Consider the following 25,022-nt stretch of genomic DNA (forward strand, 5'->3'; position numbering starts at 1 on the left):
TCATAAAATCAACCATTCAGCTCTCAAAAACAACAAAAATCAGCCAAAAAACAAGTCATTTCAACACTTAACATATTCCCACACTTAATAAGGAAGCGTCCTTGCGACCCAGGAAAAAGGGAATACAAGTTCATGGAAAAGCTCAACTTTAATCTTCAATATCTTTTCAAAAAGAATTCATCCACCACGACCCCAACTTATAACCTGTTTCTGATATAAAAATACAAAGAAAGGAAAACTCTTTATACATTAATACCTCTTATCAAACAAGAAAATCACCACAAATTTGTAAAGGATATAAAAGTTTTCTTCTTCTTCATCTGCATCTTCTTCAATTCTCCAACCACGAACCCAACACCACAATTCTTCAAAACGTAGCTCGTACACGAAATCCAATAGGAAACCACCACGTTCGTTTGACATAAATGAACTCACAACACAAACACTAATACATAACACAACCATCTGAATGACTTCGCCAAAAAGAGAGTTTTGCATTAAAAAGCTTCCATTATACATTGGAAAGGTATCAATGAAGATGATCCCTCTTAAAAGATTGATGTTGTCGGAATCAATCCATAGATAAGGATTCATCTACAAAGGTTTTAGGAGGATTTTGAAAAAATTGGAGACAGCACATGCTTTCCAACAGGACCAGGTATCTGCTAGGCAAACAGAGGGCATGAAAATACAATATCTCCAGTTGTTGGGAATCAATGTTTACATTGACATTCATGCACAACTTTGGAATAGGCTTTGAATCATTATGAGAGTGCCTATGCATATATGCCAGGTACCAAGCAAAGTGAGCAGTTAATCTCACTGACGGATCTGCAGACTGTGAATACTGTTGGGCAAAATGAACATAGTTTTGATAAGCTTGACTAGAAGCTGTCCATTCTCCTGGAATTACTGGCCAATTAATCTGCGGTCCTGTAAGGCAATCATCCGAACTCCATCCCCTTCTTCTGGAAATCTGATTATCAAACCCGTCACAGTCACTAACCAACTGAGGTGGTTGAGATATAGAAGTGTTAGGAGAGGGTAGTGGAATAAGGGAGAGTGGATGAAGGGAAGGATAGGAAAAATCATAAAAGGAAGAAAAGGTTAAAGAAGGAGTGGCAAAAATTTGTAAGGAATCACTAAGGAACGGTGTTAACTGATAAATAGGAAATGTGGAGGGTACATTAATGGAGGGAGAAAGACAAGGTGGAGAAGGGGAAAATACCCGATCCTCAATAAAGGAACAGTAAGTGAAAATAGGAATTTGAGGGAAAGATGAAGGTTGGAAAAGAAGGGGTAAAATTATTGTGGAATTAGACTGACAAAGGGAAATATATATAGCATAGCGGTGAGCCATTTGTTGATAATAGAGGAGGGTAGGAACAGAAGGTCCTAAAAGAGATCGTCTATGATAGGCATCAAAGAAGGTAGCATCAAATGGATTATGTTTGGAAAGATAGGTTAAGAGATCCATCCTCAGTTGATTAGTACCCTGGGCAAAGGTAGGAGCTGTGTTTTGTCTTTGATTGAGGACCACCGAATCAATCATGGGATGCCACGAATTATCATGACAATCAGCTACTTTGGAGGAATAACTTTGAAACATGTCAGCTATGCGCAACTCCAAATGAGTGACATATAAAATAGCCTGTAAGACCACATCCCCCACATACCATGCCATATCTACCTCATCTGGAATTAACAAATCTCCTCGAAGATACATGTATGACATCAACATGGTATCTGGTGTGATAGAATCTTCAAAGACCATTCTGACTACCTCTGTCAACAACTCAGCAGACCAAGCCCCACTCCAGCCATCCTCTGGAAAAGGTAAATCCATCGTGGAAAGCTTCATGTAGAAGACCAACTTCTGTAAGTGGTAGTGGACAAAGAAAGAATGGTCTGGTAAAACATATTCCTGAAACTGCTCAAAGGTAGACCATAACAAGTCCATTCTGGACTGCAACCTTTCCACTTTATCTTGGAATAGAGGGCACAAAGTAGCCTATCTCTGAAGAGCAGCCAAGTCCTGCTGTGAAAGAGAAGGAATTAATGGAACAGGAAGGCTTGGAGGAACAGAGCGGGACTTTGCAAGCTGATCTTGCAACTGCTGGATTTGGGAGGCTTGGTTGGCCACTGTGTCATTAGCCATCTGTAAAGCTGAAAGCTTGTCATCTAAGATAGCTTGGAATTCCTTCGCTTCACTGGACATCCTCTCCTCCTCCTCTGAAAGGCTAGTAACCTGGGAGTGAGCCTCGAGTAGCTGGGTCTTCAAAGAAGAAATCTCATCCCTTTGGGTGGCAACCAGTTGGGTTTGCTGTTCCATTTGCTTAAATAAATCTGCTAGGGTATCCTTAGCAGAAGCTAACTCAGATGTTGCCTTATGCAACTGGTCCTTAGACTGCATGAGCTCTTCATAAAAAGATGCGTACAGTTGTTGAACACAGGCTGTCACTGACAACTCAATGGAACTTTGAATATCCTTGCAGAGGAAAGGAATGGCATCTCCTGAGACGAGACTGTTCAGGGAAGGAATTGAGATCTCCAAGGATCCTTCTCGATGTGCTCGGAACAGGTTATTACAAGTGAGATACCCAGGGAGGTCACTGCCAGAGGTAGCAGGGATAGGTACTGAAGGAAGTATGGAAGGAGCTTTATCCGCTACCCGCTTCAAGCGTTTGCGCTGTATGACCAGGGGAGGCGGAGAATCATCATCCTCTATGTCAATGGGTTCTGACTCTTCTGAAGGTGGAGGAGGAGGTACTGGATCTGATGGAGGAGGTGGAGGTACAGTCTTCTGTAAACCTGAATAGGTCAAGAAGGCAGACAAATAGGATCCATAGGTAACATTGGTAACATTACCCCTGGTGACTTTAACAAAATGCTGATCCATTTTAGTGAGGAGGTAAGTGCTCCAATCAATAGCAACTCCTTTCAGCACCATCCTGGAAGCTGTGAAAAGCTCTTCGGACAAATAGTGGGATGGCGTTTTGGCAGGCATAAACCTGTCCTGAAGGAACTGACACAGCGTCTTCCATACGGGATCGGTAATCATAGAAAAGGAAACTCCTGAAGAGTTTATCACCTTCTTAACATCGAGGATTTCCCTTGTCTGCTTCTGCAACAGCTTGAGAATCTCTTCATTAGAGAAGAGCTGACGAGTGGTCACAAAAGGTTCTCCTTTGAAGGGAAGAGACAGAGCCTTCCCTAAGCCTCGAGATGTCAAAGTCATAGACATGCCTTGGACTACGCCTGTCTTCTTGCTGTAAGAGGCCAGGAACTCATCACATAACGACGGATCCTCTGGAAGCAATGGAAAAGGAGTGGCCACAAAAGCAGCAAGTCCCGCCTTTGTGAGGGGCTCAAAAGTAAGTAGGGAAGAGTAATCCCTACTAACTAATGGGACGTACTGGATAGGGGGAGGAGCATGAGAAGGCGCCATTCAGATGGTTACACACACACCACATACACAGACAATCAAGGAGAATGCCTGCAAAGCAACAGACAAAAACCAAGGATAAGAGAATAACCAAACAATAAAACGTGACATGACCAACTAACCCTAAGCAAACCACATCCTAGAAAAAATTTGACATGACCTTGAGACAAATGCGACCGAAAGCTTCATGCGATGCATCAGACAAACATCCTGAACCCCGTATCCGGCAACAAGAAAAAAAACTGCATACCGTACCCGTAACCGTAACTAAGACAGGAAACCAAAATAATACCACATCCGACACATATCAAAACTACATCAGTGATAAACCAAGACAGGACCATGGAAAATAGCACTAATGACTGCGCATACCCATCCCACGAAACGGTTCATTAAAAAGGGAAATTAAGTGCAGTGAGGGGGAAATTAATTTAATGAAGGGTTGATTTTAATCAATTATTAAAAATAGGTGAATTTTTATTAGGTGATAAACCTTAGCAAGAAAACGGTGGTTCCTTATTATAAATTAAATTACCAATTATTAGGTGAAGACGGTACAGTTATTCGATTCCCGGACGTCGATTCCCGACTGGGTCTCTAAATGCAATTCATTGATTACAAATTAAGGTGATGTGGAGCGCTTTTTTGCCAGCGCGTGCTCATGTGACGGCTGGTTCTTTTTAATTAAAAAATTAAAGTGCCTCTTTAGCGCACGTAGTGCGTGCTAAGTGAACGGCTGGTTTATTTTAATTAAAAAGTATGTGTGTTTAGCGCGAATGCGCGTGCCATGGTGGTATTGTTTGTGGGTTTTCTTTTCTGGTTGTTTTTGTTTTTCTTTAGTTTTATATTAATCGTGGGTGTTGGGAGAGCATGTGTGTATGTTTTATTTTGTTTTGTGTTGTTTTAAAAAAAAAAAACGAATAAAAGGGAAATACTTGGTAGTGGGTGTATGAAAATGCAAAGAATGCGCTTCTCCACTATCCAAAAATATCTGGATTTTTTCTCGAGACGGTTAGTTAGTGTGTTGAAGGAAAAAGGGTTTTTTTTTTAAATGGTTGTTTTTATTTATTTGTGTATGTTATGGATTGGTGTGATTTAGTGTGAAGAAATTTAGGTGTGAAAGAAAATATTATAACAGTTGAAAAAAATATGCCAAAAATAAATAAAAATGGGAAGGAAAGGATTATGAATTTTTCAAAAATTAATTTGAAATTGTTTAGCATTTTAAATGAATTTTAAGCATATTTTTGGGTATTTTGAAAGATTTTGGAATTTTAAAATAGGCAAAAATATTTTTTTTACTGAAATTTAAAAGTTGAGAAAAAGAGGGCCATGGATTGCAAAAATAAAAGGAAAGGTTTCTGGATTTTCTGTAATTTTTCAGAATATAAAGTGGTTTTTGAATGATTTATTTATATTTTTCAATGTTTTTGTGTGTTTTTTATTTGTTATTTAAATGGAAAAAAGGAGTTACAGGTGTGTTAATTAAAAATCTGAGAAAAATACCCAGCAACAGGCTGCGTGGCAGCTGCGTGGCAACAACCAACTAATGATCTTCCGCACTCGATCCCGCACAATCACACGAACAAGCACCCACATGCGCGTGCGTCAAGGGCGGAGAAAAGGTATCGGCGGGTTTCCACGTGGTTCGTGAATGGCGGCGGGTGCGGCTGGTGTCGGCGGATGAAAGGGGGCGTAAAGGGGATCTTCTGCAGGTGACACGGGTGGGGTGAAGTTCAGCGGGTCTGCTGGAGGGAAAAACAGGGGTTTAGGAGGGGGTTGAGGCGTATGAGGGGGGGTGTTCTGTAGGGTGTGTGTGATTGTACCGAGGGGGGGAAAGGGGCTTAGGTAGGGGTGAGTTTAGTGGGTGGGAAGGGGGGTTAGTGGGGGGGTGGGTTTAGTGGGTTGCAGTGGGGGGAATGGGGGTTTAGAGGGGGGTGTAGTGGGGGGTGGGAATGCAGGGCCACGTGGAGGCGGCGGGCCAGGGCGACGACGTGGGCGAGGTGGTGGACGTCGGTGGCGAGGACGCGAGTGCAGAGGGCGGGCAGAAGCGGGCTCCTCAGCAGCAAAGGGCACAGGCGGCGACCACGATGGGATGGAGGCAGCACGTCGGCGAGGAGGATGGCGTCCACGGAGGCAGCGCGGGCGTCGCGCCGGCACGGGGAGTGCTCCACGGCGGCAGAGGCAGGCGTAGGGCGTCCAGCAGGGGCCACAACGGCAAGGAGGCGGCAGGGCGTTACGGGAGGGGAGCAGAAATGGCTGGAGAGGAGGGAGGGAGGAGAAAAGAGTAGGAGGGGAAGGAGGGCAGCGTGAGGGAGGAGAGAAGGAGGACATGCGGGAGAGGAAGAAGGGAAGAGGAGGGAGGTGGAGATGGAGGAGGAGAAGGAGGGGAAAAGGAGATGCAGGGCGACGAAGGCAGGAGGGAGAGGAAGGAGGGAAAAGAGAGGGGAGGGGAGAAGGTGGAGATGGACGTAAGGAAGGTGGAGATGGAGGTAAGGAAGGTGGAGATGCAGAAGGAGCGGGAGAGGGAGACGGTTGGGGGACGGGGAGAGAGAAAGGAGGGTAGGGGGAAGATAGGGGAGGGTGGACATGGGGGGAGGATGGGCAGGGACAAGGGGTGGGCAGGGACAAAGGGTGGGCAGGGTAGGGTAGGAACAAGGGTACGTACCCCCGTCCTGCGCACATGCGCGGGGCGGGGTAAAAAAATTTGCCGTGATGGGATTGAAATGGCACCGGGATGATGGTACGGGTCATCCGGACACGACCGGGGCGCGTGGAGACTCGTAAAATCAAAAAAGGGCACGTTCACGCGCAAAACAGGCGCGCGAATACACGTAAAAATAAAGAAAAATTAATAACTCCCAATCCAAACGGCAAAACGAAATAGCGTAAAAACAAAAAGTGGGTAGGACGACAGGGGGAAAACAAGGAAAATACGGGACGGAGGTTCTAGGGGGGGGGGAAAGGGCGGTCACGTCCAAAAAACCCAAAAAATGAACCAAAAACGAAATTAAAAATTAATATCGAAAAATCCGTGCATCGGAATGAGGTGCAAAAAAAAGAAAAACTGTGCAGAAAGATATGCCCGACAATCCTATCACATCAAAACATAATTCTGACTGAAATAAGACGCGTTCACATGGGAAAAACCCAAAAAAAAACCCTGAAAATGGGATCAAAAATTAATATCGGACAAACCGTGTAGTGGAATGACATGCAGTAAGAAGGAAAAATGTCCGCAAAAAGGAGTGGCACAAGGGTATCACGTTAAAACGCAGTTTCGGTGGAAATAGGAGGGGTTCCTATGCAAAAAACTCCAAAAATACGTCCGAAAACGTATTTAAAAATTAATAATAATAAATCCAAAAGTCGAAAAAGGGTGGAGGAAAAAGAAAAAAGGTAGGGGGAGGCACAGGGACATGGCTGTCAAATCAAATTGGAATTCCGATGCAAAAAGGACAGGTTCACATGGAAAAATGTCAAAAATACGCATGAAAAAGTCTTAAAAAACCGGAAAATTAATAACGGACAAACCGTGTATCAGAATGATGCGGAATAAAAAGGAAAAATGTCAGGGGAAAAGTGGTGGTCAGGGCTTTGACATCAGAGCATGATTCGGAAGCAAGAAAAGTGCATTCACATGGAAAACCGGCTAAATTGCGCAAAATGCTTCAAAAATTAATAACTCAAAAACCGTGCACCGGAACAAGGGTAGGTAAAAAGGAAAAATGATCAGTTCAAAGGGAGGAACAGGGCTATAAAGTTGGATTTGGACTTCAGTGATCGTAGGATGCATTCACATGGTAGGACCTCAAAATCAGGGAATAACGAGAAACGGCAAAGGAACAACCCCAAAGGTGGGTGGAACATAACCGGGTGGGTGGGAAGGGATCCCATTAGGGTAAAAGCAAGGCAAGGCATTCATGCATGAACAGGTTAAGGCATATGCAGAGGATATGCAATGTAGACGCACAGGGACGCGTCCCCACACTTAAGACCTTAACGGATAGGGTTAATCGAGCAACAGGGACCTAGAACCACGCCATAGACCATCCACTAACGTCCCCACACTTAAAACATGAACGTCACGAAGAACCCAAAGTGTAGGGTTAGAAAAACTTGGCCCATTTTGTTGAGGATCAAAGTAAGGGTGAGTGTCGATGGCACGTCCAGTGTTGTTGTCGGCATCTGGAGGTACCAAGGCATCTTCTCTGCACACATCCGTCATGGCAGGGACCACGCGGCAGTACCCAGGGAGGTAGCTGGTTGAAGGAATCACAGGAAATTCGCCGATGATGAGGAGGGATACTACACTCAACTCACAGTCACTCAATTGGAATGAAAGAACACTCACTCACCCCATGACTAATATCTCTTGAGGAATAAGGATTGAAACCCATATCTCATACCCGGTTGAGGAATCGACAAGGGGGGAATGGTGCAGAAGGAGTATGCCAGGGTGCACAGTTGATGGTGCAGTAGTGCGTCCAACCCGTCTGGCATAGGTGCAAGGAGAAAGGCAAGGGAGCCTTATGGTACAATGTACAGAATAGGGTGATGTGTCTTGTGATGACGGCAAAAACCCATCTCGTGGGTGCACAGGGAAACGGGAACATACCTGACTCCAAGTGTCGTAATGTCCCTCAATCTCACCTCTCGGTAAGTGATTGAAGAAACTCCAGTCAAACTCAACCCACCCGCTGTCTCATGCTCTATTGATAAATACAGGAGGGCAGCCTTTTCCTGAAACCCATTGATGTAATCCTCACAGTCACTTGTGCAAAGGTTGTATGCCTTGTGCGCATTTGATGGTGCAACTGTGCATCCCGCCCTGTGCCGGCATACGGTGCAAGAAGGAAGGCAAGGGAGCCTTATAGTGCAGTGCACAGAAACAAATTGTGCTTTGTGCATTGAGAGGCCCATTCCGTGGGTGCAACACTTCATTCACACTACTCACCTCTCATTTGATTTGAAGGGAAAAGACTGATCTCTCGCCCCACCCTCTGTCTCACTCTCTGTTGATAGTTATAAGAGGGCAGCCCATACTCACTTCCCCATCCGGTTAGGATGAAAGCTCACGTCACTTGATTGTTTGTCGATGAAGATCGCGTCATCAGTTGTTAAAAAGGCGTACCCAGGGAGGTAGCCATCAAATCAAACGTTGTATTGAATAGGAACATGTCATCTGCTAGAGGACAGGTAGTCACTTTGCAAAAAGACCCAGGACACAGCGTACCTAGGGAGGCAGCTTCGGAATTGGATCCGAGGGATATCAATCAATGAATCTACTTTCTGGACTGCTAGGTGTTACCACCTTTTTCACAGCCAGCTTCCCGCCCAAGGGTGTTTATCACCTTGTCCTGGAACGAGGCCTGCTATGATAGGGAATTGCTTCCTTTTCTCTCATAACAGATTTGTTTTTCTTGTTTGTTTTTTTTTCTTCTTTGTTTTCTTTTTCTTTTTCTTATTTTCCCCTATTCCCGAGGGTGTTTCCATCTTTTCTCGAAGAATAGGTCGGCATGACAGGGACCTAAGTCCTTTTCTCCCATGACCGATATGTTTTGTTTTGTTTTTTTTCGTTTTTTTTTTCTCCGCAAATTGAGCAAGGGAATGGTAGAAAAACCATGTGTCAAGACCAACCTCGCCACTGTCGCTGGTGGAAAATAGAGGATAAGAGATCAAGGCTGGAAGGGGGGTTTAAGGGGACAGAGGGTTGCGTCCACTTCATCAGGAGTGATTGAAGAACGGCTATCAGAAGTAGCATCATAAGAAGTACAGTGCCGCGCCAACGAGGGAAAGGATCAAGTGTCCGTAATTGTCAAGATCCCTAAGGAGGGAAGTACTTCTTCAGGCGATATCCATTGATCAGAAAGGGATCATCAGAGGCATCAACGGTCTGCACTTGGACAGAACCATTAGGGTTGACGGCAAGTACTTTATAGGGGCCCATCCACCGCTGTTGGAGCTTGCCAGGAAACTTGCCAAAGCGTGAATCATAGGCTAGGACCAAATCACCTTCTTTGAACTCCTTGTGCTTGATGAAGTTGTCATGGTAAGCCTTGCGTCGAGCTTGCATGGCTTCCATGCACTGTAGAGCCATCCTACGAATTTCGTCCAAACATTCCAAATGCAGGAGACGGCGTTGCAGTGAATCATCCTCCCTCAAACACTCTTTGATAGCCACTCTCAAAGAGGGTAGTTCCAATTCAACAGGAAAAATAGCTTCTGTACCATATACCAGCTGAAAGGGTGTCTGTCCTGTTGCTGCTTTATGGGAGGTTCTGTACGCCCAGAGGGCCTCTGTAAGTCGATCATCCCAATCATGACGATGTGCGGCAATTGTTCTTGTCAGAATCGAGCAGAGAATGCGATTCGTGACTTCGACTTGGCCGTTGGCTCTGGGGTAATAAGGAGTGGACTTGCGATGGCGGATCTTATACAACTCTGTCAACTCTTCCATGACTTTGTTGAGAAAATGAGTACCTTTGTCACTTACCAGCTCTAAGGGACTGCCAAAATGTGTGATGATATTCTCGTACATGAACAGGGCCACGCTATTGCCATCGTCCCGCTTTAGGGCTTTAGCTTCACACCACTTTGTAACATAATCCGTACATACGAGGATGTATCGGTTCTGTTTCCTTCTGGTAGGAGGATCGATTGGACCTACGAAGTCAATGCCCCACTTCTCAAACGGCTTCAAAGGAAGGATAGGTTGCAGTGGCATGGCACTTGTCTTTGTGGGTTTCCCCATTCTTTGACAAGCATCACATTTTTTATAGTAATCATAGGCATCCTTATGAATGGTAGGCCACCAATATCCTGCTAGCAGAGCCTTCCTGGCTGTAGCTTCTCCTGCAAAGTGACCTCCACATGGCTCGTCGTGGCAAGCCTTCAGAACAATCCCAATCTCTTCTCCTGCAACACATATTCTAAGCACTTCATCTTTGCCTTTCTTGTACAGTGCACCGCCTAGCAGGGTGTATGGGGCTGATTCTAGCATAAGCTTCTTCCTCTCTCGACTAGAGATACCAGGAGGGTACTGTTGGGTTGCCAGCAGATTGGCAATGTCTGCATACTAGGGAGTTACAGTTTCTACCAAGAATAGGGAAGCATCAGGGAGGTCTGGATCATCCTGCTCCTCGTCTGCAGTTTGTGGGATACGCGACAGATGATCAGCCAGAACATGGGAACGACCAGGCTTAGTAATCACCTCAAAGTCGAACTCCTGGAATAAAAGGAGCCATCTCATCATTCGTCCTTTCACATCTGCTTTGTTCATCAGGAAGGACAGGGCCTCATGATCCACATAAAATTTAAAGTGGGTAGATAGGAGGTAATGGCGGAACTTCTCCAGGGCAAACACCATTGCCAAGCACTCCAGCTCTGTCACTATATAGTTCCGTTCCCTATTAGTGACTTTTCGGCTTGCATAATAGATCGGTTGATCCAGCTTCGAGGAGCCCTTCTGGCATAGGACTGCGCCTAAGCCTTCAGTAGATGCATCAGTGTGTACGTGGAATTCTTTCGTCCAATCAGGAGGTTGTAGAATGGGTGCCTCTATCAGACACTGCTTCAGAGTGTGAAAGGTTTTGTCACATTCTTCTGTCCAAGTAAACTCTGCATCTTTCCTCAGAAGCTTGTGCAAGGAAGTTGCCTTTGTCGCAAAATGGGCTATAAACCTTCTGTAGTAACCCACATGGCCTAGGAATCCCCTCAACTGTTTGAGGTTGGTGGGTGCTGTCAGAGCTGCGATCTTTTCAATCTTTGCAGGGTCTGTTGATATCCCTTGTGCAGAGACAATGTGGCCCAATAGAACTCCAGAAGAGACCCCAAAGATGCATTTGTCGGGGTTGAGGGAGATCCCGTACTCCCGGCATCGGTCAAAGCATTGCTCCAGGTGCTCCCAATGTTCACGGATCAAACTATAGACACAGAAGTCATCCAAATATACCTCAATAAAGTCATGCAGATGATTTTGAAATGCAGCCATCATGACTCGTTGGAAAGTAGCAGGGTCATTGCAGAGCCCAAATGGCATCACTCGGTAAGCGTAGGTCCCCCATTCTGTGGTGAAGGTTGTTTTGGATTGGTCTTCTTCTGCGATTTGGACTTGGTTGTATCCGCTGAATCCATCCAGAAGAGAATAAAGTTCATGTCCTGCCACTGTGTCCAACAGTTGGTCTGTGAAAGGGATAGGAAAATGATCCTTCTTCGTTTTGGAATTAAGCTTTCTGAAATCCACACATATTCGCAATTTTCCATTCTTCTTGGGTACAACCACGATGGGTGAAACCCATTCACTATTTGCCACTGGATAGATGAACTCGGCTTCCAGAAGCTTCAGCAGCTCCGCTTTCACCAATGTGGAATAATTCGGGTTCATTCGCCTCTGTCGTTGCCGTACTGGCTTGGCATCAGGCTCCAAGTCAATATGATGTTGACATATTGTGGGATCAATCTCCTTTAGGTCTTTGTAGGACCACGCAAACACGTCCAAATTTTCTTTCAACAAGTTGTACAAGGTTGACAACTCCTCTTCTGGGAGACTGCTACCCACCTTCAAGTGGCGTTCAGTGCCTTCAGCATCCACAAAGGTTAACTGCCTTTCACCTTCTACTTCACGGATGAAGGTCCCGCGGACTGCTTCTGGGTAGAGATCCGACTCCTTCAAGGGAGTGGTGTCCTCTTCTGATGTCCCACTAGAACCAACTTCTTCTTTTGGTGGAGACTTAGGTTGCTCATTAAGATGTTGGAATGGGATTAGAGCTGTTTCGGGTTTGGTGTCAAAATTAATTACCTCTTGGCTTGAAGACTCCTCTTCTGAAGATGACACATCCAAGAACGTCACATAACAGGGACCCTCTGATGCTTGTTGGGTTTGTGGGACTGGTACTTGTTGGCACGGTGCATCATCATCATCTTTCTTTGGCAAGGATGGGTTAAGACAGCAGGAGCCACTCTTGAAAGACGGCTTGTTCTTCTTAATCCATTTCTTATAAAGGTTTTGCATATGAGAAGATCCAATTGCCAGACCAAATGGTACCATCACCATTCTGTCCCATAGCATGAGCTCATCTGCTTCTGATGCTTCTGGAACTTCTTCCTCAAATGTATCCTCTTCAGGTGGGATAGATTCTTCTGGCTCACTTTCATCACCTTCTTCATCCATATCATATTCAACCTCTTCTGTCTCTATCTCTGTTTCTATTTCTGCTTCTGCTTCTGCCTCTGTCTCTGTAGGAGCTCTGTAACAGAAGAACAGAGTCTCTGTTTCCTCTCCTGTCTCTGTCTCTGGCTCTGCTATGGCCATGTAACAGGGAGAGCAGTACATCCAAGCTTCTATCTCACTGTCAGAAGTGATTTCAGAAGTCATTCCTGGTTCAGGCAGGAAGTATTCACCCATTGATAATGGCTTTGCCTCTTTTGGAAGTCGGCTTACAGTATCCACTGTTAAGGAATGTGCCACTGTTTTCTTGGGAAGGATCTGTTTGACAGCATCTTCGTCTGCTGACATTCCATCTGTAGCCTCATTAGGGGAGTCAGAAGATAATTCCAAGGAGGTGGATCCATGTCCTTTTTGAGAACCATACAGTTTCAGCACCACTTTGTTGGGTCCTCTACCCAAAGTCAAGGTTCCTTTGAACCAATCCGTCCTTGCTCGGGCTTCAAAAAGCCATGGTCTGCCCAGTAACAGAGGATAGGATGTACCATAAGAGTTTGGCTTCACCACCAAATAGGTTAGCCAATAATCTTTTCCAGCCACTGTAGTCTTCACATAGGGAAGAATGCCCAAAGGCTTGATTCTGCTCTGATCCGCCAGTCTGATGAGCCATTGGGTGGGTTGCACACCTTGTAGGCCTAAATCCTTCATTGTAATATCCGTCATAATGTTCACTGATGAACCACCATCAATCAGTGCATTTGCAATAAAGCAGCCTTCTATCCACACGCCAGTCTCTGCAGTACCTGGATCTAGGAAAGCATTAGCTACATCCACTTCTTTTACAGGCTCTGGAGCCTTGTTGGACTTTGTTGCTGTTGAAGGAGCAATCCTTAAGCCACGTTGTCTTGTCAGTATACTTTTGAACCTTTTCCGGCAACTGGGAGACAACATCAATAATTGTCGGAATGTGAGGTTTGGTCTAAAGGTATCTAGATCTCTAACTAGATCGTATTCCTTAATAGGATCCACTGGCTTCTCTAAACGATTAGGGAATGGGGCAACAACCATTTTCATTTTCCCTTTTTCTTCCAACAGAGAAATTACAGGAACTTCTTCTGCCACTTGTGGCACTTCCTCCTCTTCTGTCTCCTGGACCTCTGGTCCTGTCTATGTAACTGTCTCTGTAACTCTCTGTGGCACTGTAGTGCTCTGTACGGCACTGTTAGGCTCTGTTCTGTTCTGTTCTTCTGGTGGAAGTTTGAACTTCATTGTTCTGGCAGGAGGGTTATTTTCTTTCTGGACAGGTGGTTCCTTCTGCTTTGCACGCGTGATGGCAGCAACTTCCAATTCCACTAAATTGGAGGTAGGCTCTTGGGCCTTGGACAGACTATCAGTAGCACTGTTTTTCACTGGGACTGGACTTGGACAGTCTTTTGCAGTGTGGCCTTCTCCTTTGCATTGACTGCATAAGGGCTTGTAATCCACTGACCTTTGAGGATTTGGACAATTTGGTGAAATGTGTCCCTTTTCTCCGCATCTGTAACATTCCACTTCTGATCTCTGACCACCGCCAGACTGTCTTCCTCTGTAACTTTGAGAAGGAAATCTTCTGGGTCCGAAATTAGGACCAAACTCTCTAGGCTTGGGTCCAATATCTTGTGTTGTCATTTTGGATTCCAGCAAGTTAAATCTTGCGTCTTCTTCCTTCCTTCTCCTATCATGCATCTCCTTCAGAGAGCAAATGTCCTCTGTATGGTTCTTCCGCAAACAGTAGGAACAGAAGGCTCCAGGGATGGTTGGTTTTCGTGTACATTCAGTGGCTAAATGGCCTACTTGATGACACTTACCACACCAAGTGTTTGACCGCATCACATCTCTTCCTGCTCCTGCAACGTTGGATATGCTAGCGGTATTCACTTTCAACGTCTGTAGTTGCTCTGTAATCACATCCATCAACTCCTTTTTGATGTTTGCAACTGAATTGGATAAATAATCCTTCAAGCTTTCTCCTCCGGACGTACTGGCAGGAGGGTTTTGAGGAGTTTCTGTAATCATTGCATAAACTAGTTGGGCTGGTACAGAGGGGTCTCTGTTCTGGTTCTGATTCAGAGCTCCTATTTGAACTGTTGGCTGTTGGCTCCAGTTGGTAGGATTCCACTATTGCTGCTGATTTGGCATGGAGGAAATTGGTTGGGACCATTGTTGTTGTGGTTGAACCATCATTTGAGGCATGGATTGTGGCCATTGTGGATTTGGTGCACTGTACTGTGAGACCGGGGGCATCTGTTGGTAGGGGTAGGGAACAGTCCCTGGGACTGCATGTGGTGGATACATCATTCCTGGCATCAGAGGAGGTAGGACTCCTCTTCCTGTATTCATCGCTAGTCTAGCTTCCACTTCATCATACAGTCTTGCACCTTCTGTTGCAGCTTGCAGGGTGGCTGGTCTTTGCAGCTCCACAAACTTACGGACTTCTGGTTGTAATCCTCTGAGAAACACCCCCTTCTGAATGCCATCATCTAGATTATGGTTAGTCCATCTCTTCAGGATGGATTCCATTCTTGAGACATAAGCTTCCACTCTTTCTCCAGAGGACTGACTTAGGTTCATAAATTCCTCTCGCATCCGCTCTTCAAAACCTTCACGCCTGAATTTAGTGAGAAAGGCCAACTTCAGGTCGTCCCATGTGCCAAAAGTTCCTGCTGCTTGTCTCTCATACCACTGAAACGCCGCACCCTTGAAAGTGGCGGGGAATATCGCTAACCAATGCTAAGGGGTTCTGGCATTGTTAGCCACACACGCTACCATAAACTCTGCTACATGAAGATCGGGGTCTTCATTGTACTCTCCCTTAAAAACTGGCAATGGAACTACATTTGCTGGCCTGTCATCAATATTTCCAGGACGGATCTGGCTTGGAAGTGGACCTCCAACAGGAGGAAGGGCTTGATGTGCCATTGGGACTTCTGTAAAGAGTTCTGCAAGGGCGTCAAAGGCAGCTTCTGCTGCGAGCTTGCTCTCGGCTCTGATTCTTACTTTCTCTCTTCTCACGTACCTCTGGACTTGTTCTAATGCTTGCCTCTTTATTGCGTCATTCATCAGGGGTGTGGCTCCACTATGTTGTTAGTGCTCCACAGAGGGTTAACAGAAGGCTTCAGTCTCTGGAGGACTCTCTTGCCAACATTTCTTCTACTTCTTTCTTTTCAACGTCCCTGAATTCTGCTTTCATGCCACTGCACAGAGGAAGGTATTCGGTTTTGAAGGTGTCAAAATGCATACGTCTGAGCATTGTGGTAGTGCCATCATCATAGTAATGCCAACTTCTGATGGTTTCAACAGTGTATGTTGTGAAAAACACTCTGTCTACCAACTTCCAGTGGGTTGCTAATTGAACAAACAGAAGATTATCAGTACACCAAGCATCCCATGTATCTTGCTGTTGAGCATTTACGAACAAATTCCAACTCTTCTCCTTCTTGTCCTTGTGAACCTCTACAGACCAAGACTCCTGAAGCTTCTTCACAATCTCCCACTTGATGTTGTCTGGAAACTTTTCAATGAATGCCAAATCTTCCATGGATGGTCATTCTCTCTGTTTCTGCTCTTTAGTTTGTTCCCAAACAGTTTGCCACCAAGATGCAAGTTTCTGCTGCTTCAACAGGAAGAGGAAACTGTCCACCACATAGAGCATGCATCATGATGGTGATGTGTTTCCGCCATTGTGGGATGAACTTCTTGTGGAAAGTGGCTTTGATTATGAGAAATTCCAACTCTTCAGTGGAAGAAGGAATTTTACAAACATCCATTGAATTCTTCTCTTCTTGGCAATGCCATTTCCTTCATTTTCAGCCTCTTTTGGTGCTTGTTGATGGCAAGATTCCCCGGCTGCGCACCAAAAACATGGAGCCCCAAGAGGAACACCAAGGAAAAGGGAATTCGCTTGCAAGAAAATCTATCTTGTAACATCAACAAGCTTGTTTATCATGTTTCATATGATCACAATGAAGAAAAGAACACCAGGCACAACAAATCTTCATACAACATCATGTAGACCTCCCACGGTTTTGATAGAATCAACCATATTCTTCAACATCTTCATAAAATCCATCAATAGAACAAAGAAAGCAAAGAAGTACACCATCTTGAAATGGAAATATATCACATAGTATTCATCTTCAATATCTTCATAGTCTTCTCTCTCAATCTCTCATATACAATCACTCTGTTTCAGTAAAATTGGCTATCTCTGACTCTCTCTCTCTCTCTCTATCAATAATGCATCATATCCTCACTACAATCTCTCAAAAATCACTCTCAATAATCCTTCTTAGGTCGTGGATACCCCTCCCAAGAGGTATGTCTGATATGAAGAGTCACCAGAGCCACTACAGTGTCCTTTCATAGCTCTCTACTGTCACTTCACTCTAATCTTCACTTGAGTCTTTGGCAGCTACTTCTTCCACTTCTTTCAGCTCTTTTGCACTTGTATTCACCTCTTTCCAAGGCTAGAAAACTTTCCCAAAGTCACATATACATTCCACAGAACACTTACAGAAGCATACAAAACAGTCTACAGAACAGTACCAGAACAGCTACAGTACAGAACAGAACAGAAACAGAACAGAAGCAGAAGCTCTACAGAAGACCTACAGAAGGTTACAGAAGGTCATCAAAACCTCATAACTCATTCTCAAATCATTCCAATCTCTCTCAAACTATTCAATAAGCATTCACAATATCTCATTCTTCATCAATCAATACTCCTTCCCTCCTTACAGAAGACAATCAGAACAAAACAGACCAAAACAGAACAAAACAGAAGGTATACAGAACCAATCAGAATCTGTCAGAACATCACAGAACCACCAACAAACATCATGATCTTCCAAAACACAATCAATATCATCCAAAACATTCTCAAACCACTTCCAAATCAATCAATCATCTCATAAAATCAACCATTCAGCTCTCAAAAACAACAAAAATCAGCCAAAAAACAAGTCATTTCAACACTCAACATAGATGTCCACGTGATAGATTTCAGCCCTCGATGCATTATGTCTTGGTTACAGATGCAGGAGAGCCTTTCACCTATGTTAAGGCTATGCACAGGGGTGACAGTCACTCTTGGGAGAGGGCTATGCAGTCTGAGATAGACTCCCTGCATAAGAATGACACTTGGGATTTGGTTTCCTTGCCTACGGGCAAGAAGGCTTTGCCATGCAAGTGGGTGTACAAGCTAAAAAGTACCCTTGGACATCCCAAGCCGGCATACAAGGCTAGATTGGTAGCAAAGGGTTTTAAGCAGGAGCATGGTGTAGACTTTGACGAGGTCTTTCCTCCTGTGGTTAAGATGACCACCCTGCCCTTAGTCTTGGCTTTGGTTGCTCAGCTTGACTTGGATTAATACCAGATGGATGTCAAGAAGACTTTCTTACATGGGGACTTGCATGATGAGATTTATATGGAGCAACCTAAGGGCTTTGCAGAACCTGGCAGGAAGCACCTAGTGTGCAAATTGAAGAAAAGTCTTTATGGCTTGAAACAAGCACCTAGGGAGTTGTATCATAAATTTGATGCCTTTATGCAGTCGTAGGGCTACAACCAGAGTGCTATGGATCTGTGTATTCAGATTCTATGAGTGCTATTCAGTTAGCCAAGAATCTGGTCTTCCATGCGAAGACGAAACGCATTGAGGTGAGGTATCACTTCATACGTGGGGTCATTGAGGACAAGTCTGTTGATCTTGTCAAGATCTCGACTGACCACAATCCTGTAGATCTGCTCATGAAAAGCCTCTCTACAAAGCGCTTTGCCTTCCTCAAGAGGTTGATGGGCTTGGGATGAGATGACATCTTTCCTCATCCTGTTGTACATGTGTACATGTTGTACTGTCTTTTTTCTTTTTCTTTTCACTCCTCAGTAGGGCAGATTCCCTTTAAGTAGGAGGTTGTTGGGGGTAAAGGTGCCTCTGCCTATCCGCCCGTGTATTACTACATTGACAGTCACCGCCACTGCACACTGTAGGTGGTGGGCGCCCGTCACCGTCACTTTATTCTTTATTCTTTTAGTGACAGTTTGAATAAAGGAAGGGCCGGTCACACATTGTGACTTGGAGTTCCCATTTCTAGTCTCTCTCTTTCTTGCTCTTGCTCTCCCGCCATAGCTCTCGAGTCCAACCTTCGATCTGTCACTCCCTTTCAAGAACCACAAAAAAATCAATCGTATAATAGTTTTATGCAAAACACACAAAACCGGAGACCAGACGGTTCAAGGAAAAATATGCCATTTTGGGTTTTTGGTGTGCATTTGTCGTTTCCTATGGAATAAAATATGCTTTAAAAATCATTTTTTATAAGAGTAATCAATTTAAACATGAAAATAAATAATTATCAGTATTTTTTATAAATAAATAGAGAAAAAATATATTTTTTGTGTCATAAAAATAAGAAAAAATAAGATTTATGTGTATGATTGTATGATGGAGCTGAAGTATGAGGTTAGCTCCATATTTTTGTTAGAGTGAGTTTTTATCACTTTCAATAAAGAAAAATACATAAAAGACCATACCTTACACCTATCAACGCAAGCAAAATTTGAAACAGTAGAGAGTAGGGGATTGTTGAGTGGTTGAAGTGCATTACATATTGATGTTTCATTGTGCATATCATATAGAGTATGTCATTGTTAAAAATTAAAAGGGACTAATAGCACAAGGAAGCTCGGTGTTAGCCCTAAGCAATGAAGCACTCACGTAGAAAAGGAAATTATGAAAAAAATTGTCTTCGCATTTTCATGTTGCTGATTTTCAATGAACATTTGTTTGAGCATGATGGTCATATTTACACTTGCATTGATGTACCACATGGTATCATATCCTGGATGCATAGCACCTATTTGTATGAGTGATGACTCGACATTGAGAGTGTGAGGTATCCCAAGCCATAGGGCTAAACATTCGGTTCCTTGGAAGTTATTTGGTGAGGTTTATATATCATCTCCTGGATCATTTATCAAAAGGGTGGACTTTGTTTCAAATGTATTTTATGTTCACAGCACATCTTGGGGCCAATCCCCTAGGTGTGGGAGAGCTGTGGTGGTCAAACGAGGGGTGCTCCCTATGTGTGTGCTACATGGTATACAACACCAGCATGTTAAGGGACTTCCTTTGAGGAGTGGGAAAAGAATTATTCGTTGAACTAAAAAATTGTACAAATGTAAAGTCTTAGAAACTTTTGGCTACAAGGCCATATATGGGGTGGTTTTAGGTAAGTACTAGAGGCCGAGCTAGTGCCTTAGAGCCAATGTCAAGCCCATTTTAGATCCCAATAACTCCTCTCTCATCTGTTCTTAAAAACCTTCACTCCTAAATTTAGTGAGGGGGGTCATCCCATGTGCCAAAAGTTCATGCTGCTATTGCTACTGTTGCTTGTCTCTCATACCACTGAAACACTATGCCTTTGAAAATAGTAAGGAATATTGCCAACCAATGCTAGGGGGTTTTGGCATTACACACGCTACCATGAACTTAGCTACATGAAGATTAGGGTCTTGATTGTACTCTCCCTTGAAGATTGGCAAAGGGACTACATTTTCTAGCTTGTCATCAATATTTCTAGGATGGGTCTGACTAGGAAGGGGACCTTGAGTTGCCATGGGGACTTTTCTAAAGAGTACTAATAGGCCATCAAAGGAGGTTTCTATTGCTAGCTGTTTCTCAACTTTGATTTTTTCCTTCTCTCTTCTCATGTACCTCTCGACTCATTCTAGTGCTTACCTCTTGATCATGTCATTCATCAAGGAGTTAGCTCCACCCAATTTGTTTGTACCAATAGAACAAAATCACAAGGGCTTTAGTCCCTAAAGGACTCTCTTACCAACATTTCTTCTGCTTTCTTATTTTCAATGCCTTTGAATTCAACTTTTAGTCCACTACTTACAGAGGGGAAGATATTCAATTCTGAAGATATCAAAACTCATTCTTCTGAGAATCTTTGTGCTGCCATCATCATATTAATGGCAGCTTTTGATGGTTTCAATAGTGTATGTTGTGAAGAACACTTTGTCTACTAGCTTCTAATGGTTTGCTAATTGGACAAACAGAAGGTTATCAATGCACCAAGTATCCCATGTCGTGCTATTGAGCATCTATACAAAAAAAATTCCAACTCTTTTCCTTCTTGTTTTCATGAACTTCAACAGACCACGACTCGTAAAGCTTCTTCACAATCTCCCACTTGATGATGTTTGAAACTCTTCAATGAAAGCCAAATCTCCCATGGATAGTCATTCTCTCTGTTTCTACTCTCCAGTTTGCTCCCAAACAATTTTCCACCAAGATGCATGTATTTAGTATCTATTTCTTCCACTTCTTTGAGCTATTTTGAGCTTGTGTTCATCTCTTCCAAAAGTTAGAAAATTTCCCAAAGATACACATCCATCCAACATAACACTTATAGAGGCATACATAACAAAACATGATAGTGATAGAGGCTCTATAGAAGCTCAATAGAGGGTTTATATTACCATATAGAAGGTCATTAGAAAGCATTTGGCTCAACTAAAACCATTCAAAACTATCAAGAATCAATCAATAAGATTCCAAACACTCTCAAAATTCATCAATCATCATCCAATCTCTCATTTAGAAGAATATAGAGCCAAACAAAAGCTCAACAGACTCAATTAGAACCAATTAGACACCAATAGAACATCAACAGAACATATCAGAATATCATATCTCCACTATAAAACATCACAAGCTTCTCAAACTTATTCAAAATTATCCAAAACACTCTCAAACACTTCCAAACCAATCAACCATCATATAAAATAAATAAAAAATCAAGCATTAAACCTCTCAAAAACAACAAAAATCAGCCAAAAAATCAAGTCATTTCAACCCTCAACAATAGGCTTTGTGTGAAGCCAAAGATAACTAAGTTTGGGCATATATTTCTCAAGATATGGTTGAAACAAGAGTATGGATCATTGGGGCAGCATGTATGTAGGGAATTACTTTTATGAGCATCTCTAAGAAAATTCTTATCAACATAATCCCAATGCATCTGCTAATGTCTCTCATGGAGGGCAATATAGCCTTGACTCTCATGGATTGCCATTACATAGAGCTCTTGTAGAGTTGTGGTCTAGTTATGATCAAGAAAATGCAAAAATGGTGGAGGAAATTATGCAGGGGATTGAATTGGGAATAGTAAGACGAAGGCATAAGCTTAGTAATGCTATGAAACTTAGATCTATGAACATACGTCTTATGAAATTTCAGCTTACATACATGCCAATTGTGGATCTTGTTATGCTTTATTCCCATATGGACATCATAATGAGGGATATGCATATGATGATCATAGCTTTAGGCAACATATATGTAATGCACTTTGTCTCATGAAGATAAGCAACATTATACAATTGCTGGTCGTAATGCTTCTGGATAGTAGCAACATGTCAATCATTATGCTTATGGTTAGTCTCATATTATGCAAGGATACCCTTTCACAATAGCTTTTCATGTATGAGAATCATGTGGGACAACCACAAGGACTTGGGAATGGTTCCAACTCTTTTGATATGCATGTAAATGGGTAGTCATAAATGGGCACAATGCAAATTTATGAGGATTCATCTACCTTGGATGGATCCTATGGGTGGAATGTTAATGGATCCTATGGGCAGCATGTTTATGATCATGATCATGAGAGATCATCTATGTTAGACCACTATGATGATTTTTATGAGAAACCCTTCTTTGATGATGATCATATAAATTATTTTAGGTATCAACCCAAAGAGTTTGGATAGCATGGTAATATGGGACAAACAACTATAATGTTCAATCATTTACTTATTGAAGTTGTGGATGATGAACAAGAGGATGGATCAATGCTTGTATCTCACGCATCCAATGATTACTGGTGATTATCCAAGTAAATGAATAGCATGAATTTTGGGATTCTCAAGAGAATAAAATTTCTAAATAAGTCAATGGACAATAGGTTTGATGGGCTGATTACTATCATAAAAGGTTTGGATGGGAAAATGTAGGGACCTCAACCAACTGTTGACTCTATTCCACACCCACATGATCCATTTCTAACTCAACTACTAGATGAGGATGAAGATGAAGTTGTAGACGAGGAAGGTGAAGAAAAGGAAGAGGAAGTGGATAATCAAGTCCAAGATGGAGAGTTACACAAATCTTTTGAAAATGCTCAAGACACTCATCAACTTTCTAACTTGGACTATGCCAAAGACAAAGCTAAAGAGAAGGAGTTCAATGAAGATCTATACAAATCCATGGAAGCACATGACATATTTTAATTTGATGGCTTTACGTTTCCATTTGATCTAGGGGGTTATGGGGATGATTCTTCATTTGCATTTGACGTGGGAGGCAATGATAGGATGCATTTTTTTTGTAGTGGGTACTTATGGATGTGATGATTATTTTGGTGGCTACCTATTTGACCATGGAGGGGTATTTGGCTTTTGTGACATTCATTCATGGCAGGTTGTAACTAAAGATTGGAATATCTACCCCTAAGCATTCAACAATCCTTCCGAAGGTTTTAAGAATCATTTAAAATAGTGGAATTATTATAGTTATAGGACATTGGATAGCTTGCTGTGTGATTTTTTTTGTCATGACCTAAACTGCCTTTCTAGCAACAAATATTTAATTTTATGTGCTCGAGCCTCTTCTTTAGAACAAGACTTCATTCATGTCATTTTAACTTCTCTATCACAAGTTATGGGCAAACTTTTAATGGCAGCCATGCTGTGATAGTCTATAGTAGTCCACTAGATTATCTCACTTATTTCCATACCTTGAAGGACTCTTCTTGGCATAGCCTTTTATTTTAGCATGGGCTTATACTTTACCATGGATTTACATGCCACCAATATATCCTCAACATATTCATTGTACATTCTCTAGAATTTTGCAAGCCTTGAGGACAAAACTTCTTTAGGAGGGGACATTTTGTAATAGAGCAAATAAATAACTTTGAATAGGCTTAGAATAAGGTTAGGGGGAGTATAAAAAGGTTGGGATGTAATTGTGTACATGATCTTTTTGCTATTAATCAAATCATCTTGTTGAGAACTCCTCTTGGGCCTCCCACCATTGTAATGCATGTGTACCTTGTACCACCAATGCAAGGTAGGTGTGTGCATTGCTACTTGTTATATTTCTTTCTTCCCATGAAATTTGAGATTATAGTTATGGTTTCTTTGATTATGGATTATGCATGCTTCTTGTTAATTTTATATGTTTTCTTGGAATTGAGTAACTGTGTTATAGAATCTGAGATACACACTTGACATTCTTATATACTTAAAATATATATGGCGAATATTATGTTGGCATAGAGGGAGAATAGATGAGAGAAAGGAAAGATGTAGAGAGAGAGGTAGGGAAATTGGCAACACACTAGGGACTGGAAGATGGGCCAGTCCCCCCCCTTGTGGAGTTATATTATTGACAAGGAGCAAGCTCCTCCTTTACACATAAGCCAGTTCTTACTTGTAGATCTTGGAAACAAGATCACGGTTCCTTGCATGGTATACAGCCAACTAACACTTGCACAACTTGGGAGTTGGCACCTTTTGATCCTTCTTGAGTCTCCTTCTCTCCTACACAATATATGTAGGGCTCTCCTCTTAGTGCTAGATGCAAAGCTTCCGCAGCACTTGCACCTTCTCTTCTCCTCTTGGAACTTGATTTCAACAGAGCTTCTACAACACTTGATTTCAATAGGGCTTCTGTAGCACTTGAACCTTCTCTTCTCCTCTTGGATACATGCAAAGTGATGCTTCCTTTACCTCTTCCTTACACCCAAGGAGAGCCTCCTCTTTTATATGCTTTCAAGAGCTTCTCTTCTTGGAGAGAGAGTTGAGTTGATCTTCATGCAAGATGTGGTTGTTCCACTTTGTAGCACTAATTTCAAGATATCTCTTTGTGCGTTGTTTGGATGAAAAAATGTCCAACACAAAAGTTGTAGATCTTGTTGTTTCCGATAACCTATGTGACCCGTTTTTGGAGATCATTTTTCTATTGTGAGATATTTTAAAAATGAATTTTCCAAAAAAAAGCTTTTTAAACTGTACTCTTAACTTATGGTCTATGCAACCACCTTGAGTCATAGATAAGGAGAGTTCATTAGATGGCCTTGGGCCTCAACCTTAAGATTGAATTCCACACAAAAGCTTGTGTTATTTTAGACATTCGAAAGAGAAAATCACTTCTCTCCTCACTTCCAGAGGATCATGTCTCTCGTCTTTCTTAGTGAGAGAATTCCCTCTCTCGTCTTTCTTAATGAAAGAAAATACCTTAAACCTTGACTTGTAGGGGAGAAGATGACACCAAATGAATGCAATGCTTATTACACACAC

General features: G+C 42.8%; 1 protein-coding gene across 1 annotated transcript in view; it reads left to right on the forward strand.

The window, feature by feature from the left end:
• The window catches only part of LOC148027428 (protein HEADING DATE REPRESSOR 1-like), a 130,263-nt gene extending 107,314 nt beyond the window's left edge, over positions 1 to 22,949 (forward strand). Inside the window, exon 2 of the mRNA XM_087689067.1 lies at positions 22,674 to 22,949. Within this exon, the coding sequence (XP_087545193.1) occupies positions 22,674 to 22,949 (276 nt within the window). The remainder of the gene's footprint in view (positions 1 to 22,673) is intronic.
• The last annotated feature ends 2,073 nt before the right edge of the window (positions 22,950 to 25,022 follow it).

Source organism: Lygodium microphyllum, chromosome 12, assembly GCF_053477565.2.
Source record: "Lygodium microphyllum isolate KBCC chromosome 12, Lygodium_microphyllum_v1.1.10, whole genome shotgun sequence".
In the NCBI taxonomy this organism is placed as follows: Eukaryota; Viridiplantae; Streptophyta; class Polypodiopsida; order Schizaeales; family Lygodiaceae; genus Lygodium; species Lygodium microphyllum.